The 16790-nt window shown below is 52.4% G+C and overlaps 8 protein-coding genes across 8 annotated transcripts; 4 read left to right on the top strand and 4 right to left on the bottom strand.

The window, feature by feature from the left end:
* Positions 1–2194: 2194 nt before the first annotated feature.
* Asppvi_002150 (FYVE zinc finger domain-containing protein) lies at positions 2195–3273 on the top strand (the record flags this gene model as incomplete). Its single annotated transcript, XM_043298143.1, has 2 exons — positions 2195–2623; positions 2836–3273. 2 exons carry the CDS (start codon positions 2195–2197, stop codon positions 3271–3273), a joined length of 867 nt encoding a protein of 288 aa, XP_043154078.1.
* A 451-nt stretch (positions 3274–3724) lies between these two features.
* Asppvi_002149 (GNAT family N-acetyltransferase) lies at positions 3725–4390 on the bottom strand (the record flags this gene model as incomplete). The annotated part of the gene is made up of 1 exon (XM_043298142.1): positions 3725–4390. The coding sequence occupies one exon, from the start codon at positions 4388–4390 to the stop codon at positions 3725–3727; it is 666 nt and encodes a 221-aa protein (XP_043154077.1).
* A 256-nt stretch (positions 4391–4646) lies between these two features.
* Positions 4647–6401, top strand: Asppvi_002148 (rRNA (cytosine-C5-)-methyltransferase RCM1; the record flags this gene model as incomplete). Its single annotated transcript, XM_043298141.1, has 2 exons — positions 4647–4847; positions 4920–6401. 2 exons carry the CDS (start codon positions 4647–4649, stop codon positions 6399–6401), a joined length of 1683 nt encoding a protein of 560 aa, XP_043154076.1.
* An 80-nt stretch (positions 6402–6481) lies between these two features.
* Positions 6482–7988, bottom strand: Asppvi_002147 (uncharacterized protein; the record flags this gene model as incomplete). The annotated part of the gene is made up of 4 exons (XM_043298140.1): positions 6482–7500; positions 7553–7621; positions 7673–7798; positions 7850–7988. 4 exons carry the CDS (start codon positions 7986–7988, stop codon positions 6482–6484), a joined length of 1353 nt encoding a protein of 450 aa, XP_043154075.1.
* A 1664-nt stretch (positions 7989–9652) lies between these two features.
* On the top strand, positions 9653–12021 carry Asppvi_002146 (uncharacterized protein; the record flags this gene model as incomplete). Its single annotated transcript, XM_043298139.1, has 3 exons — positions 9653–10026; positions 10081–11192; positions 11246–12021. The coding sequence occupies 3 exons, from the start codon at positions 9653–9655 to the stop codon at positions 12019–12021; spliced, it is 2262 nt and encodes a 753-aa protein (XP_043154074.1).
* A 211-nt stretch (positions 12022–12232) lies between these two features.
* On the bottom strand, positions 12233–12964 carry Asppvi_002145 (glutathione S-transferase family protein; the record flags this gene model as incomplete). Its single annotated transcript, XM_043298138.1, has 2 exons — positions 12233–12844; positions 12914–12964. 2 exons carry the CDS (start codon positions 12962–12964, stop codon positions 12233–12235), a joined length of 663 nt encoding a protein of 220 aa, XP_043154073.1.
* Positions 12965–13690: 726 nt separating this feature from the next.
* Positions 13691–14242, top strand: Asppvi_002144 (F-box domain protein; the record flags this gene model as incomplete). The annotated part of the gene is made up of 1 exon (XM_043298137.1): positions 13691–14242. The coding sequence occupies one exon, from the start codon at positions 13691–13693 to the stop codon at positions 14240–14242; it is 552 nt and encodes a 183-aa protein (XP_043154072.1).
* Positions 14243–14303: 61 nt separating this feature from the next.
* On the bottom strand, positions 14304–15602 carry Asppvi_002143 (putative voltage-gated K+ channel beta subunit (KCNAB); the record flags this gene model as incomplete). The annotated part of the gene is made up of 6 exons (XM_043298136.1): positions 14304–14528; positions 14639–15130; positions 15177–15264; positions 15308–15374; positions 15431–15453; positions 15508–15602. 6 exons carry the CDS (start codon positions 15600–15602, stop codon positions 14304–14306), a joined length of 990 nt encoding a protein of 329 aa, XP_043154071.1.
* Between the last annotated feature and the right edge of the window lie 1188 nt (positions 15603–16790).

Genomic DNA, 16790 nt, shown 5'->3' with positions numbered 1-16790 from the left:
AATCTCGGTCAAGGTGGCCAATGTGGGCCGTCGTCGGATGTGGAATTTGGAGTAGCATCCAATGAGAGTAACCGGTTTTCATCTTAGTCTTAACTTCGGGCAGTCCTTTGGAATCTGGATCCATCTAACGAAAACCAGAGAGCTAGCATCACCAAAGCAGCCTATGAGTACTTCAGCCTGTACGGTGGCGGGTTGGAGATTTGGAGATGGAACATCATCGCCATCATCCACAAACGTAACAGTGGGGACGACAGTCGAAGATGCGCTGAGGATTGCCTGAAGGGGCAAGAAGTCGTGCTCATGCTCCTCTTGAAGTGAGAAGTATATCTCACGGGGCTTGCCACTCGCATCGAACCAGACCTCGGAAGGGCCAAACAGATGGCAACGCAAATCAAGAAGAAGCGGTCAACAGTAGCTTGGATATCCAGCATCTAAAGTTGTCATTATGACTCGAAGTGATTTGCAAGGGAGAGGGGACAACCAGGATGAACTCTCTACCGCAAGACTATCGGGGTAGATAGGTAGATAGCAAATTAGCCAGTTGACCGGCTCGCTGATCCTGCGCATGTCGGCAGAATGTCGCATCCCGTCGATGATTTGCTGCCTTTCCTCCAACCGAGACCCCCCTTTGAGGCGACTCCTACCATACCGCTTATTTGGATGAAACGCGAAGCTCCCCCAGAAGGAATGAAGGGACACCCATCTACTTCCGGACTCTATCTACTCTGTATCTACTCCATACTATTAATTTCAGAGATCATCAGGAAGAATTATGATTATTTATCCATGAATGGGATTCATAGCTTGACTATGATTTAGATAGATTACAATCTTCCGGACCCGCAGAATGCTGAATGTCAGCAGCTAAACCGTAACACTAATAGAAATTAATCCGGTAGACTACAGGAGGCTAAGGAAATCCCGAAAATCAGCCAAAACAGAACGGCCTCGGTAAAAGGCCGTTCTCGATCAAGTACGGCTGGACACCAGTACAGTAGTATTTCTTCCGATGGCTGGTTTTCGGCATCCACCATAAAACGCCCGTATTGGAGTTTGAGACGACAATCTAAGGTATTGTCTACAAGATCATGATGCAGATGGCTAAAACCATGTACATCATAGCTTTATCGACTTCATCATTTCGAGATAATAACCATGTGTAGACCATGCCACCATGAATCTTATATCCTCAATGGGCCACTCAGCGTTGTTCACCATCCGTTGAATGCCGTCATAATTATGATCCTTTGGAGTTTATTACTTCGGCCTTCGTAATAGACGAGGCATACTATACGGTGTATCGAAGGAAGTCTGTAAAGGCAAGAAAACCCGTCCGTCCAACCGGCCCACGATGATTAGCATACATTTCCTTTAGTTAGATAGCTGTTAACAAATAAGGTGGCAGGGATTCGTTTTGAACGATCCCMATCTCCATCGTCCATGCCTCGTCCTGCTCCACTGTGTTTCTTCGGACTTTCTAGCCTCAAACCTAACCTGTTAGTGTCTTTTCGGCGTCCTCCACAGGGCAGCATGGTAATACTACTATGGGGTACTAATAATACTAATCATAATAATAAAAATACTACGGAGTACGTACTGAGTAGACTATCTACTAAGCATGGCAAAAAGCGGTCCCTCCATTCCGCTGTTTCGAGTACTGTCGCCTCTTTCCCCGGCTAGTATCATCTACTCTGGCTGTTCCATTCTTCCATCCGGGACTTGGCTCGTTCCCTGGGATATCCTTATTAGTACTCGGCCTCGCCCAGATCTATACCACGGCTTTGCTTTTCTTCTCCTTACCTGTGCAGTAAGCTGTGAGCAAGGTACATTCTTCTGCTATATCCATCCATCTAGCATTTGATCAATCAAGCGCTTATCATTTTGCATATCCCTTGTATCCCATACATCATAATTATCATTCCGATTTGCATATACTGCTTCTTGCTTGGACCTCCCATTATTCTTACTGGTCGCTGCTCTCTAAAGTGAGCGATGCTTATCTGCTGCCATTCAACAAGACTCGCGACCACCATTCACCACCCCTAAACCACCTGTATTCACTGCTTTTGATAAGCGTATTGCTACTCGCCTCTCCTCTCTTCCGCCATTATTTCAGTGTTCTCTCTTCTCTACAACTCTCTCTGTTTGAGATCACCCACATTTACGAACACGAAATAGCCACAAACTACGGATCATGGCCACTCACGTTGTCACTACCACCACTATTTCTCCTCTATCTGCCAACCAGATCTCCGTTTACGGCCATCCATCTCCTGTCAACTCGGCTTCCGCCACCCCTGCCAACAATTCTCCCACTTCTCCCCGTCTACAGCATCTTCCTTTGCAGTGTCGCCAGTTGCGGCCTCTCAAGGGTCCCTTGTATGTCCCCGCTGCCCTGCGTCCTACCGAACGCCCTCAGAAGTCCTCTCCTCCGACCCCTCCGCGCAGTGTGCACGGTTCTCTGGACAGTCTGAACGACGAAGAACCTAGTACGCTCGTCAGTCGTCGTTCCACCATGGAGAGCAACTTTAGCAACACCATCAGCAAGCTTGCTGAAAATGAGTGGATGAAGACGGAGCACCTTGGTCAAGTTACTGGTCTTCCCACTAGAGAACACTGGAAGGTTAGTATTCTATTTTTTTTCTTTTCTTCTTTTCTTTTCTCGAGTTTGGCGAGGGATATAGTGGGATATATACCCCTTATACTCGCGCAAGATTCTTCGGAAATGGCGTGCAAGCTCGTCATCACATGCGATGGCGTGACTAGTCCCTTGTCCTACTGTGACTGTCCTTGTGTTAAGCAATGAGCAAAAGAATTAACAATGCTCCCTCACAGGCGGATGCTGCTTCTCCCAACTGCGACTCACCCACCTGCCGCTCATCTTTTGGCCTCTTCCTGCGTCGTCACCATTGCCGCCACTGCGGACATGTGTTCTGCTCCTCTCACACTCCCCATATGGTGCCTCTTGATCAAGATGCTCGCTTCCACCCCGAAGGAGTTCCTTCTCGCGCCTGCGATCTGTGCTGGAGCGCTTACCAACGCTGGGAAGAGGCTCGCACTGAGCGTTTGAACAAGATCCAGACTCTCTTGAATGCTCAGCAGGAGACGACTAGCGATAACAACCAAGCCGCCGAGACTGCTACCAACACTCCACCGACCTCCGACACTCCGCAGCAGAACGATCTTTTGAACGGAGCTGCGAATACTCCTCAGGGCCAGGCTACTGAGATCGCTGCCAGCGTCCCCCGCGGCTGGAACTGGAGCACCTTTTAATTGGATCACTGATCTACCCTCTACGACAGTCCTACAATTTCTGCATATGCGTCTCATCTTCAGGTTCATTCTCTGAATCTGTTCTCATGATATTCAGCGAGATCTTTCTGACCCCATCATTTCGGTCATCTGCGCGGAGTACTGGGTTTTCATTCCGGGTTCTTGCCTTTCGTCCCCTTTCTTTTCACTCCGCCTAGTTTTTCCGTGCGACTCATAGAAGGGGCTCTTGTTTTTCGTTATTCAGACTCAGGATACCCCGTCATGCTCCTTTCTGAGCGGCGATCTGTTATTTCAATTCTCATGGTTCACGGCGCTTACGAAGGAATGGCGTGGTTATTACATTATTTTCTTCTTTCAATCAGGGCACCATAGATGGTTTTCTATTACACTACGAATAATGCAAGTTCTCTATCTGGGTATTCTCTCTTCCGTCCGTAATCGTGCTGTTAATCTATGAACGAGTCTCTACGTCAATCCTCTTCCACATCCCTATATGCTCAATCCCCTCCTCATCCCACCTCCCCATCTTCTCATCCGTCACAAACCCAAACCGCTCATACATCTTCTCCAGCTGCACCTGCGCATGGACCAACACCAACCCTTTCCACTTCAACTCCTTCCCCACCACCCGTCGAGACGCCTTCTCGATCTCCTCCCCATGGCCCCTCGCCCACCCCAAAGCCTCATTAACGAGTCTCTGCCCTAGCCCAAGACCCCGATACTCCCTCAAAACCGCCACCCTCGTCAGCTTGATATACGGCTCATGTGCAGTATCGTACTTTGGCAATAATGACGCGGCCGCACCGGGGTTCGTGATGAGTTCATGCGGTGCCTGCGGCGGCGGGACGAGCCGAATCACCGCTATGGGGGTTTTGACGGCGTTGCTGCTGTCATATATCACCCATTGCCAGCTGCGGGGGTCGTCGTCGTCGATCTCGGCTGAGGCGGAGATGTGCTGTTCCTCGACGAAGACCTTGAGGCGGATGGCCATTGCGTCGTTGAAGATTGGGGGGTTTGTTGGTGGGGATGGGTTGGAGGGCGTGGGGAGGGAGAGGTTCGGTCCCGGAGGGGGTTGGAGGGCGACGGTAAATGATTTTGCGGTTGGTTGGACGGTCATTTTGATGTACTATGCCTCGGAGGTGGGGAAAAAGTGGTAAGAATCAGGGCAGGGAGTGTAGATCCTCAATTGACAGAATGAATGTCCTCTTAATGACTCTTGAGGTATGGATGGAAAGCACCGAGGATAAGCTTATCAGTCACTATCGGCAGCAACGGATGCAAACAGCACAAAGTAGTGCAAACATAGCTGGATTTTCCTTTCATCATATCCAGCTTGGAATGATTCCACCAAACAATTACCACCGTACGGATAAATGTCTCTCTATTACGACGCGGTGTCGGTTCTGACCGCCCCCTCGTCGACAGGGGGTTCCTTCAAATCTCGCATCTACAGCTCGCGGAACCTCAAATCCTCCCCGGCGCAAATCTACGCTCTGGTCATCGAGGCCTCGAAATGGGATATCCTTCTCAAAGAGGTCATTGAGGCCGCGGGGATCCTCAAACAAGAGCCCAAGGTAGCTACAACCAGTTTCTGCCTGTCGTAGTAGATATTTCCTGCTGACTGACCGAGACCTGTGGTTGACCAGCTCACACCTTTACTTGCCCTACTGCTCGTCCACGATCACCTCCTCGCCAAGAATGGCATCGCAGCCAACGCAAACCATCCGCTCCGTCAGGCGGTCGAGAGACACAAGACTCGACTGAAGGGGGAATTCGCCAAGGCGCGCGTGCGCCGCGGATGCGCCTCGATACCCGATCTGAAGGCTGCCGTGCTGCGCGAGAAACAGGCTGCGCAGGGTGTGCTCGGGACTCCTTCGACGGCCGTGTATCCGCGCTGGGTGCGGATCAACAACCTCCGCACGGCGATGGAGGAGCAGCTGCAGTCTACATTCAAGGCGTATACCAGGGTCAACTCGCTCGCTGAGCTAGGGGAGAAAGACGAGGCGAAGCTGTACGTTGACCCGCACGTGCCGGATCTGGTGGCCGTCGCGCCGGGCGTGGACTTCACCTCATCCCCTGCGTACAAAAACGGGCAGATCATTCTGCAGGATAAGGCGTCGTGTTTCCCGGCGTACCTGTTACTCGGGGATAGTGAGGAATGGCCCGGCGATCTGCTGGATGGTTGTGCGGCGCCTGGAAACAAGACGACGCACATGGCTTCGTTGCTTGCGAAGCATGCTGCCGGCAAGGACATCACCCGCCACATCTTCTCCATGGATGCTTCCAAGGTGCGGTCCAAGACATTGCAGAAAATGGTCGCTGCGGCGGGCGCGGACAATGTCGTCACCGTTCTCCAGGGCCAGGATTTCCTGGCGCTCGACCCCACCGAGGACCGCTTTGCAAACGTCACCGGCCTCCTCCTTGACCCCAGCTGCTCCGGCAGCGGGATCGTCGGCCGCGACGACGTCCCAAAACTCGCCCTCCCCGCTGCTGCAACCACGCAGACTGGCAAATCGCAGGGGAAGAAGCGCAAACGCAGACAAGACGAGGAGGAGACTCAGCCTGGAAGCGTCGCCCCGACTTCGACGTCAGCCACAGATGAAAACGAGTTCGCCAGCGCAACCCTCGACCCGGAGCGTCTGACGAAACTCTCCAACCTGCAAGCGCGCATTGTCGAACATGCGCTGAGCTTCCCGGCCGCTACCCGCGTCACGTACAGTACGTGCTCCATCCACCTGATCGAAAATGAGGCGGTTGTGTCTCGTGTACTGGCCTCGGATGTAGCGCGCTCCCGCGGCTGGAGGGTCATGCGCCGAGAGGAGCAACCCCGAGGCATGAAAGCCTGGCCGCACCGCGGTGTCAGGACGGAGAGCCGATATGGTGACGCGGATGGTGATGGGAAGGTCACTGCTCCTGCTGCTGCTGTGGATCTGACTGACGAAGAGCTGGAGGCCTGTTTACGGTGCTGGGCCGATGATGAGGAGGGTCTTGGTGGGTTTTTTGTCGCGGGGTTTGTGCGTGATGAGGGAAGTGTAGACCGTACTATTAGGGAAGAGCCAGAGTCTCAGGGTATTGAGGAGGATACGGGAGACAGCGATGAGGACGAGTGGGAGGGTTTCTCCGATTGAAATCTCCTGTGGTTACTTCTGGGAGTAGCTTAGAAAAATGTGTATATAGCTGTTCATTGCTGAAAAGTAGACAGGCATCATTAAGAACCCAAGAACCCCCTAGAGCGATTCCTCATCCTCTCCTCGGTGTAAACATCCAACTTGACCGCTATCAAAACCAACTCTGCATTCGCCGCGGGGTCAGACTCAACCACTAAACGCCACTGTCCCTTCCTCACTACCAGGCTCCCAGACTCTAGGTCCTCCTCTACTCGCTTCCGCTTCGCAGGTGGCCGCTCAGCCGATTCTACAGTCCCGCCTGGAAAATCCAGGTAATCCACAGCCTGCCCGTTGAGGATCAGCTCGGCCTCACGCTCGAGTCGGATCGAGAAGCTGTCTCCGCCCGTAGAGGGGTGTGCTGATTCCCCAGTCCTGTATAAGGGGCCTTTCCCCTCAAGTCCCAGGGTTTTCGCAATCACCTGGGCCAAGCTCGACATGCGGGCCTTCGCCAGATTCAGGAACCCCGCGCGCATGGCGCGTGCGTCGAGAATAGTGCTCTCGTCGCCGATTTCCAGGATTAGGTCATGCGGCGTCTCGTCTACGAAAGGGCGAGCGTACATCACCCAGTCGCGGGTTGCGGAGCCGGTGTGCTTGGGGTTGTCGTCGCGCGCATGGCGGATTCCCGAGGGCCGCACATCGTCTAAGCGGATGACGATCTCCGACCGTTGTCGGATGGGATTAAAGCTGATGTGGTGCGGAATGAGTTTCTGTTCTAGGCCGCGAAGGTGGAAGTAGCGACAGTCCCGGAGGAGCTGGGCGCGATGCTCCTCATTCTTGATCTGGAGGGGGTATCCGCGAAGGAGGTGGAGGAGCTGTGCGAATACGTCGCCGGAGCGGTGGGTAACGCGTGGGGGGGTGATGGCGGGTGGGCGCAGCAGACCGCGACGGTCTAGGCCGGGGAAGATCTCGCTTGGGTTGGCGAAGAAGATGGCGAATCCGAGGGAGAAGAAATTGGGGGAGTCGCCGGGTCCGGAGAAGATGTCGCGCGAGATTTGGAAATGGCGTTCGCCGATTTGGATGAAGATTTGGGATTCGAATAGCTGGGAGATCAGTCGGGGTACTGCGAGGATCAGTCTGTTGTTCTTCGGGTTATCCACAAGGAAACTCCGTACAGGTGTAGAATTGGGCATCCGCAAACAGTTTGACAAACTGCGACTCATCTTTCGGTTCTACGTGATAGCCTGTGACGCGTTAATCCCGACCTCCGAAAGACTGGTCGTGTTTCATCCTACCCTGCAAATGTCTGGCAATCTCTCGAAACGTTTCTGGATCTCGGTCAATGTATAGTGTCCGGATAGTCGCGTTCTCTCCGTTCTGGCGCAATTGTTCTTCGAAGAACTGGGAGAAATAGGACGGGGCTCCAGGACGTTTAGCAGGAGGTCATTATAGGCGCGATCACTTCAACTGACCATCGGAGGCGATCGAGGCCCCGGAGAGACGAAAGAGCTCGGTCCCGATCTGGATCGAGAAGACCTTTTCAGTCGGCAGCGTGGACTTGGCCATTTTGGCTGGGGAACGCCGTTGCGAGTCGGAGTCTGTGCTGGCCATGTTCGTGTGCCCTCCTCTTGTTCGGTCACCTCTATGTCCTCCCAGTACTCATCGACAGCTCGGATGATTGTGGTCGCGGTACACTGTTTAGGAAATTGGTGCGGTCGGCCAACTTGCGCGTTGTTTACCTAACAATCAGAGTTGTATCAGGCTAAAGATCGAGGACCTTCATGCAAGTGTTCCGGAAAACTGAAGTGACCCCTTAATTGTGCATTGGCGTTAGTGGCTGGAGATGAAAGCGTTGTGGATGTGTTCAACTTACGCCTGAAGCATTGGCAGGAATAGATCAGTTCAATCCATAGAATCAGCTATTCATTGGAAATGGACGCGAGCAACTGTGTGAGTGAAGAGGTCACAGTGGTGAGCGATGACGGGCGCTTGAGATAAGGCACGCGCGACCGCAAACCGCGCGTGGCTCGTGGATTTTGCCTGGACTTGGAGCATGAGATGGCTTCCTGCTGGACCATCCCTTTCAATTAAAGTGTAGCATATTTCAATCAATCATGTCAGTAACTTATTATGATTTCACTCTATAGAATCACTACTAGATGGGTCGCATAGTTGCAGCGCTAGGTACTCTACGGACTCAATGCGAACAGAAGCGCATGGTCGTCAACCACTCGACGAAACCCATAGCAGACCATTGTAGACTATTAATACCGATCGACAAACTGCCTTCTGACGACAATGGACAGCAAAGACCACGATTGACTTCTTGTTGAAGATGAGAGACAAATGACGAAACCATCTTTGAAGCTTGAGAGCATCAACTCAAAGCCGAAAATCCAGGGAATCAATCGTGTCCATATCGATCAATTGTCCTCAAGTCGACGAAAGCCACTATCGAAAGAGGAATCAATAGCTCTCTACCTCTCTACTTGAAATAGGAAACGTTTTCCTACAGGTGTTCACATGGAGACCCCGGCCAAACGGTAATGGATCTCGGCTCAGCGAACGGTCGATCGTTCGTCTTCCCCGCACATCTCCAGACTCTTCATTTTGACAGTTGATATGGAAACAATGGGAATGATAGGTCTTCTAAAGAGCCATGGCGTTAGTAAGGCCTCTGGCCTGGAAAATGCATGCCCAAGAGGGGTTGGTCCTCCCCGCAGTCCTCACTTAGACTCTCGGATCCTTGACCCACCGCGTCCTAAGCTCAGTCAACATCATGGCCACTGCCTCGGTTTCTGGCTCTACAGGACTGTCGATGCGGACTTGGTTTGAGACGGCGAACCGTACCTACAAGGCTACAATAAACCTTGACAGGCCCCTGAATCATCCCACTCGGAATCGCCAATAATAATTCTGATAATTGGAGGGGAGGGCCGGACCGGGCTTTGGGCTAGTTCGCAAGCATTACTCTTCTGGGCAGGGCAGTTCGTCCCTAGGAAAGAGCAAGCAACATACGACTCCTAGACGTCTATACTGAGGCAGCTACCTCCTTGGTTGAAGGAGGAAAGCGTCAGCAGTTGGTTGTTTATCATCACGTCGCTCCCCGCTGACTTTCTTCATATTTCTGCGTTCACATCCAAGTGCGGTCGGTTCTTGTCGGTCCTGATCCTCGTCCTGGTTGGCCTCTATTACTCTCTGCAGGCTTATTCTACCTAATTATTCCTCGTTCTCGAGGTATCTACTTATTACTACTCTTTGGCTGCTTGTTGATCATGGCTGAGCAGGCTGTGACTACATACGTTCCCTTGGATGTGCCTCTTCCACCGATTCCTGAAGGGCAAGTCTTTTCCGACTTGCAGTGGAAAACGTTGTTGTCTCTGGCAGACACCGTAATTCCTTCCATTCGCTCTACATCACTTGCTAAGTCTCTCTCTACCAAGGTGGTGCCTGAATCGACATTCAAGGATGCGGTCTCGACTCTGGCATCTCACATCCACGACCCAGACGCCACAAAGATTGCTGAACAGTATCTGGAAGAGAATGCGTCCACCAACCCCCAGTTCGTCGAGGGCCTGCGGCGACTTTTGGCAGACTATGTTCACGAAGAAGGGAAAAGTGGCATGAATCTCATCCTTAATGCTCTCAAGTACGTCGCCTCGCCATCTTTTACATTGTGGACTGACCAAGTAACAAAATCTAGTTCCAAAGCTGGTTCGCTCATTTTGACTGGCTCGACCACCCCCATTCAAGACCAACCGTTCGAAGTCCGCGAGAGGATCCTTAGGGCTTGGGAAACTTCTCGAATCAAGCCCCTTCGTGCCATCTATAGGGCGTTCACGGCCATTTTTAAGAAGACTTGGACCTCGGCGAGCCCCACGCTCCGTTCAGTCGTTGGCTGCCCTCGCGTTCCCATCCACGGCAAACCTGCGGATGGTTTCGAATACGAGTTCCTGCAATTCCCCCCTGGCGACGAACCTGAAACCATAGATACCGATGTTGTGATCGTAGGGAGCGGTTGCGGTGGTAGTGTCGCTGCCAAAAATCTAGCCGAGGCTGGGTACAGAGTAATAGTCGTGGAGAAATCCTACCATTACCCAACCAAGTACTTTCCTATGGATTTCACCGAGGGCTTTGTCAGTATGTTCGAGAGCGGAGGAGCAACGTCGAGTGACGACGGGTCGGTTGCCGTCCTCGCTGGTTCCACATGGGGCGGAGGCGGCACTATCAACTGGTCGGCTTCGCTGCAGACACAGGGTTACGTTCGCCGAGAATGGGCAAGCAATGGGCTGCCGTTTTTCGAGTCTTATGAATACCAGCAATCCTTGGACCGTGTCTGCGATCGGATGGGTGTCAGTAGTGACTACACCGAGCATAACTATGGTAATCGTGTTCTCCTTGACGGAGCTCGGAAGTTGGGATATGCAGCACAACCTGTCCCTCAAAACACAGGCGGAACGAGACACTATTGCGGATACTGTACGATGGGCTGCCATTCCTGTGGCAAAAAGGGGCCCAGGGAAACTTTCCTGGCCGATGCTGCCAAGGGTGGCGCCACGTTCATTGAAGGGTTCCGCGCGGATAAGGTTCTTTTTAAGATGACCAAGGGCGGACGGGTGGCGTCTGGAGTTGAGGGAACCTGGACCTCCAGGGACTCTTATCTGGGAACCGCTGGGCTGGACCGCACCAGCCGCAAGGTTATCATAAACGCTGCTAAAGTCATTGTTTCCTGTGGAACACTGCACAGTCCGCTCTTGCTGCTGCGTAGCGGGCTCAAGAACCCACAAATCGGGCGTAACCTCTACCTMCATCCTGGTGAGTCTTGAATTGATATGGCCTGCCTCCGAGACTTTTGCTAACAACAATAGTTGTCCTGTCATGTGCCGTCTTTGACGAGGAAATCCGCCCGTGGGAAGGTGCTGCGTTGACCACAGTCGTCAACGAGTTTGAAGATCAGGACAGCCAGGGTCACGGAGTCAAGATCGAGAACGTTGTAATGCTTCCTGCATTTTATCTCCCGACGTTCCCATGGCGAGATGGATTGGATTACAAGCTCTGGGCGGCCAAGTTGCCCCGCATGAGCGGATTCATCACTCTGACCAAAGAACGAGACGCGGGACGAGTGTACCCTGACCCTGCAGATGGCCGTGTCAGGATTGACTACACAGTTTCGGCCTATGACCGGAAGCACATTGTTGAAGCTCTGATTGCGACGGCAAAGATAGCATACATATCCGGGGCAAGGGAGTTCCACACCACGAGCCGCGAAATGCCGCCATTCATCCGTCCCACGGAAGCATCGGATCCCAATGCGCCCGAGGGCGTCACCAATGCGGCACTTCAGGCGTGGATTGCCGAACTCCGGCGCAAGAATCCTGTCGACCCCGAACGCACACAGTACGCCAGTGCTCACCAGATGGGTACCTGCCGCATGGGGACGTCCCCCAGGACGAGCGTCGTCGGCCCCGACTGTCAGGTCTGGGGCACTCAGGGCCTGTACGTCATGGATGCGTCTGTCTTTCCCAGTGCTAGCGGCGTGAATCCGATGGTGACGAACATGGCGATTGCGGACTGGGCCAGCCGGAATGTTGCCAGGACTTTGGGGAAGGCGAACTCTAGCAAGAGCGTGTTGGCTCGTCTATGATACCTACGGACTGTCTCCAAGCATATCATTACATCGCTCTAGTTGAATCCTGATGATATCAATAGCTGTCTAGTATTAGGGTCGGCAATTTAATTTTCCTCATAATTCAGCATGCACTTACTACGGCAGTTCATTGGACAAGTTCCTTAGGCGAAAATCAATTGCTTGGATAGATGCTATGTGGTATCACGCTATGCTGAAGTATGACAATTTAAGCCTTGGGAGTCTCGCGCTTTTCGATGAACTTCTTCTCACCAAAGGCCTGCTTCACACCGTCGCTCTCGATGGTCTTCTCGTACCAAGAGACGACGAAGGGGTACTTCTGGCGCATCTCGCGGTCAATGACCCAGGAAAAGCCCCAGTAGAGAGCAGCTGCAACGCTGATATCGGCCAGACTCAGCTTCTCCTCGGTGGCGATCCAGTTGCGGCCTCTGAGGTGGTTCTCCAAGTATCCCAATGCCCTCTCCAACTTGTCCAGGTTCTTCTTCTCGACACCCTCATCAAACGGCCCGTAACCCAGTCGGGGCATAAGCAGCTGAATCAAAGGACCCTGAATCTCCCCATCGGCGAAGGTGATCCACTGGCGGATGGCGGCGCGCTCGGCGGGCGCGGTACCCAGCAACTGTCCAGCAGCGGGACCACTCTCGGCGACGTACTGCGCGATGGCGTCGGATTCAACGATCTTGGTGCCATCCGCGCCTTCGAAAGCGGGGACTTTGCCGAAAGGGAATTTGGCGACGAACTCGGGGGTGCGGTTGTCGGTGCCGATTTGGAACGCGGGGGTTGAGATTGTGAGGTTGTTCAGGTTGGCGGCGGAGAGGATCTAGTTCGTTAGTACCTTGTTCCTACTACTAGCTATAGGCAGAGAGGGGGATGTGGGAAGGGGAGGTACCTTCATGACCCGGGGGTTGTTGGGGTACGAGTAGACTGTTCCGAAAGACATTTTGATGGGTTGTGTTGGAGTTGGGTCAATGGGTTGGTTGATTTGTTAGGATGAGGTGCTGATAGTATGTTCTTGCGCAATATTGTCAATTGCTAGGTAGACTGCTTAAGTAGTCGTCAATGTGTCTCACTCTCATGTACCTCCCAAGTGCTGCATTTCCAATGATGACAAATGGAGCATTCACAGGGGGCCTCAGAGTGGGGTGGAAAGAGATCGAATCGCGGAATTGCTTATTGGCATATCTGACCGTCGATCTTGATGGTCAGTGTTGTTGATCGATCTTGATGGGTTCATTTCGTTTTTTCTAGAAGTCACAGGATGGAAGTATAGAATGATACTGAGATGGTATCTTGTATATTGCCACCGAATTTAAGCTTAAGACCCCTAAGAGCCTGGCGTCAGGGGTCGAGTGAGGATGTCCTATCGGAGATCGTTGGGGATGGAACTAGTGTATGGCGACATTGTGAAAAATTATGAGCAAGCATCAAAAATAGATAGAGATCGATAGATATCTGGTTGTTATTCGCTCTTTACCATGGATACAGCAATAATCTTGATGCATTAGTGTTTGATATGATACGATTGATAGGAGGAACCCCGCATTCTGATTCCATCAGTGACAATCTCCTGATCCCCTCTTCTCATGAGCACCATGAATGCGCTTTTCGCATCGAGCCATCATCTGCCTAACAAGTATGGGAAAATATATATTGCAACGATGAGACAATGGGAGACAAAGAGATAAAAACAACTCTCCTCCGTCTCCCTCCAGAACTCCACCTCCTGATCGGCGCCTACCTCCCATTCCCCGCCATCGTCTACTTTCGCATAACATGCGCATATCTGTACTCTCTCCTCCCACCCCTCACTCACGCGCAACTTCTCCTCGCCGAAACCACCGACTACGCGCTATCGAAGGACATCTACGCATGCCGGTACTGCCTGCGTCTGCGTCCCGCATCGCGCTTTGCGGATCGGATGCGCCGACGCCGACGGGGCAGGTTCGGTCGGGACGCGGAGAAGCGGTTTTGTGTGGAGTGCGGGCTGCAGCCGCGGAAGGGGACGGATGGAGAGGCGAGGTATGGGCCTGGGGCGCAGGTGCGGATCGATGGAATTCTGTATGTGATTTGTATCACTTGTCGGAGGTTTGCGCTGGGATATGCGGGTGGGATTGAATGCCAAGCTTGTGGCATGGAGAGGGAGAGGGTACGGCAGCGGAAATTATTACTGGAGAGGAGAGATTCAGGCGTGTACGCCGAGGCTACAGATGAAGGCTAACCATGGTCATCGTGCATTTCTCACGTCAACGTTATTGGTCTATCAGCTATGAAGCTGTCGATTAGTCCTGTCGAGCGGGATCCTGCGCCGGCTTGTTGCCCAGATTCTCGTCGATCTGGGCCATTAGTTCGGGAGTGAGCTTCGGGAGCAACTTCAGGCTTTCGACGTTGTCGACGATTTGCTCCGGTCGCGAGGCGCCGGTGATGACCGAGGACACGTTTTCGTTCTTCAGGCACCATGCCAGCGCCAGTTGCGACAGTTTCACTCCCAGTTTATCCGCCAACTCCTGCTTCGCGTTAGTGCAGTCCTAGAAGGCGAGGGAGGAATGCTTGCCTTCAGACCGATGATCTTCTTGATAGTTGACGCCCATTCGTCATTACCATAATTCTGCCGGACGCTGTTGGCGAACCGATCGTTGCTCTCGGCGAATCGCGAACCAGGGGGAGGCTGCGTCGTCGCATCGTTGTATTTCCCGCTCAAGAGACCCATCTTCAGTGGGGAGAAGGTGGTCAGACCGATCCCGCAGCGCGAGTACAGCCGCTGGAACTCCCCCTCGACCTTCCGTCTATCCAACATGTTGTAAAGCGGCTGCTCAACAATGGGTGCGATGAGGCCTAGCGACCGGGCGATGCCGCAGGCCTCGGCGATCTCGTCTGCCGACCACTCGGATGTACCCCAGTAGAAAGCCCAGCCCTTCTCGATCACGTGGTTGAAAGCGCGCACTGTCTCCTCCATCGGCGTCAGACGGTCCGGTCGGTGAGCGTAGATGATATCGACGTATTCGAGCTGCAGACGTTCCAACGATGCCCGGGTGCCTTCGATGATGTGTTTGCGCGATAGACCGTGATTGTTGATTAGGATTTCACCGTTTGCCATGCCCCAGTTGAGCTACATCTGTCAGCCTGGGTTATTCACAATTGGCCCGAAGACGAACCTTTGTGCTGATGACCAGGTCGCTTCGCTTCCACCCGAATTTCTTGATGGCTTGGCCCATGACGATTTCGGATTGTCCGTTTGCATAGCTACTTTGTGAGCTTGGCCATTATACATGAGTGAAGGACATACCTCTCTGCTGTGTCGAAAAAGTTGACTCCGCAGTCATATGCTTGTTTCATGCAGTTGAAGGTGATCTCTGGATAGTCTCAGTCTCACAGCCGCACTTGAAATTCAAACACCGAGGGCAATTACCATTATCGACATGACCGCCGAATCTGTCAAAGCGCATGTTAGAAGGTGCTGTATGCTTGAAACCAGAACACACTCACGTTAACCACCCTCCCAATCCAATGACGGAGACATGTAGACCTGAGTTGCCTACTCGTCGGTAGAGCATATCTTTGTTCTTGTTAGGCCACGCCATACTGGAGAGCAATCGACTGAGTCCAGCAAGAATTCTTGTATGCGTTTGAACTGATTTTCAAGAGAAAAGGGCGTTCGAGCCAATTTATCGTCTTTGCTAGCAGCTCTAGCCTTCTACCGCAACTCGCAGGCCGCAAAACGTACGACACAGTGTAAGCGGGTCGGGGACCTTAAAAGGAAATTGGTCAATGTATTGTTTGTGAAGGTGGGATGACTCCAAGCTCATGATGTTTGCATTGCAAAAAGAGCACTATTTGCATTTTGCCAATATAGCCGGCACCAATCATGGCTGTAGTTGTTTACAGGCGCGGGGGTGGTGCGGAGTAGGGAGAGTTCTCGGAGTAATACTCGGAGGGTCCTTTTCATCTTGGGTTAGTGCTGAAGCTGGTGAAAGTGACCCACGGACCACGGACCACGGAACTATGGAACGTGTTCAAGGGGTACGACTTACGGAGTAGTCTCTATGTTAGAAATGAAATGAGGGCAGTCCTCTGGTCTACGAGATGTTGAGTTGTGAGCATGAGACTCCGGACATTCAAGTACAGAGTACCTGCTTGAGTTGAGGACTGAGGCATCAATGAGTCAGGTGACTGGAAGAAATGGTTCATCTCAGTGCTTCGCGCTCCCAGAACCTTGGGCTTCACCCTACTCAACTGTTTACACAGCTTTGTACCTCAGCTATATCATTCTACCTCGAATCACTACCTTCAATGCTCAATACTCTTATCCTCCAGCCACAACAGGATTCTTTCTGGGTCTAGCATGAACGTGTCTCAGGCTTTTGATGTCCGGTTCATGGTCCAACCAGAACCTCTACGCCATAGTGGGCCTAGCGATGGCGTGCCGCGTGGAGAAAGTAACGCAACTTTGGGCTTGTAACATGCAAGATCGCGAGTCGATAATGACAAGCTTTGTCCAATGCTGACTTCTGAAGAAATATTGTGAATTTTTCCAGGGCACATTTGACGGCTTCAACAAACAATACTTTGTACCGCTGGTTTTGCACTCTTCAACTATTCTACCAAGTCTGTTCAGCGTACCTTGGGACCTTTAGTTCATCCCTCGGCTTGGCTACCCCGCAGTCTACAAGGAGATCAGCGCGGTGTTCTACTCATCTAGACTACCATCAAGATTTAGGATCGTCCGACAGTCAACGTTTTTTTTCCAAAACGTGGTCGTGGTCGTAATT

The sequence above is a fragment of the Aspergillus pseudoviridinutans genome, assembly GCF_018340605.1.
Source record: "Aspergillus pseudoviridinutans IFM 55266 DNA, scaffold_2, whole genome shotgun sequence".
Taxonomy (NCBI): domain Eukaryota; kingdom Fungi; phylum Ascomycota; class Eurotiomycetes; order Eurotiales; family Aspergillaceae; genus Aspergillus; species Aspergillus pseudoviridinutans.
The sequence above is the reverse complement of the archived record's forward strand: the minus strand, read 5'-3'. Positions and strand labels throughout refer to the sequence as shown.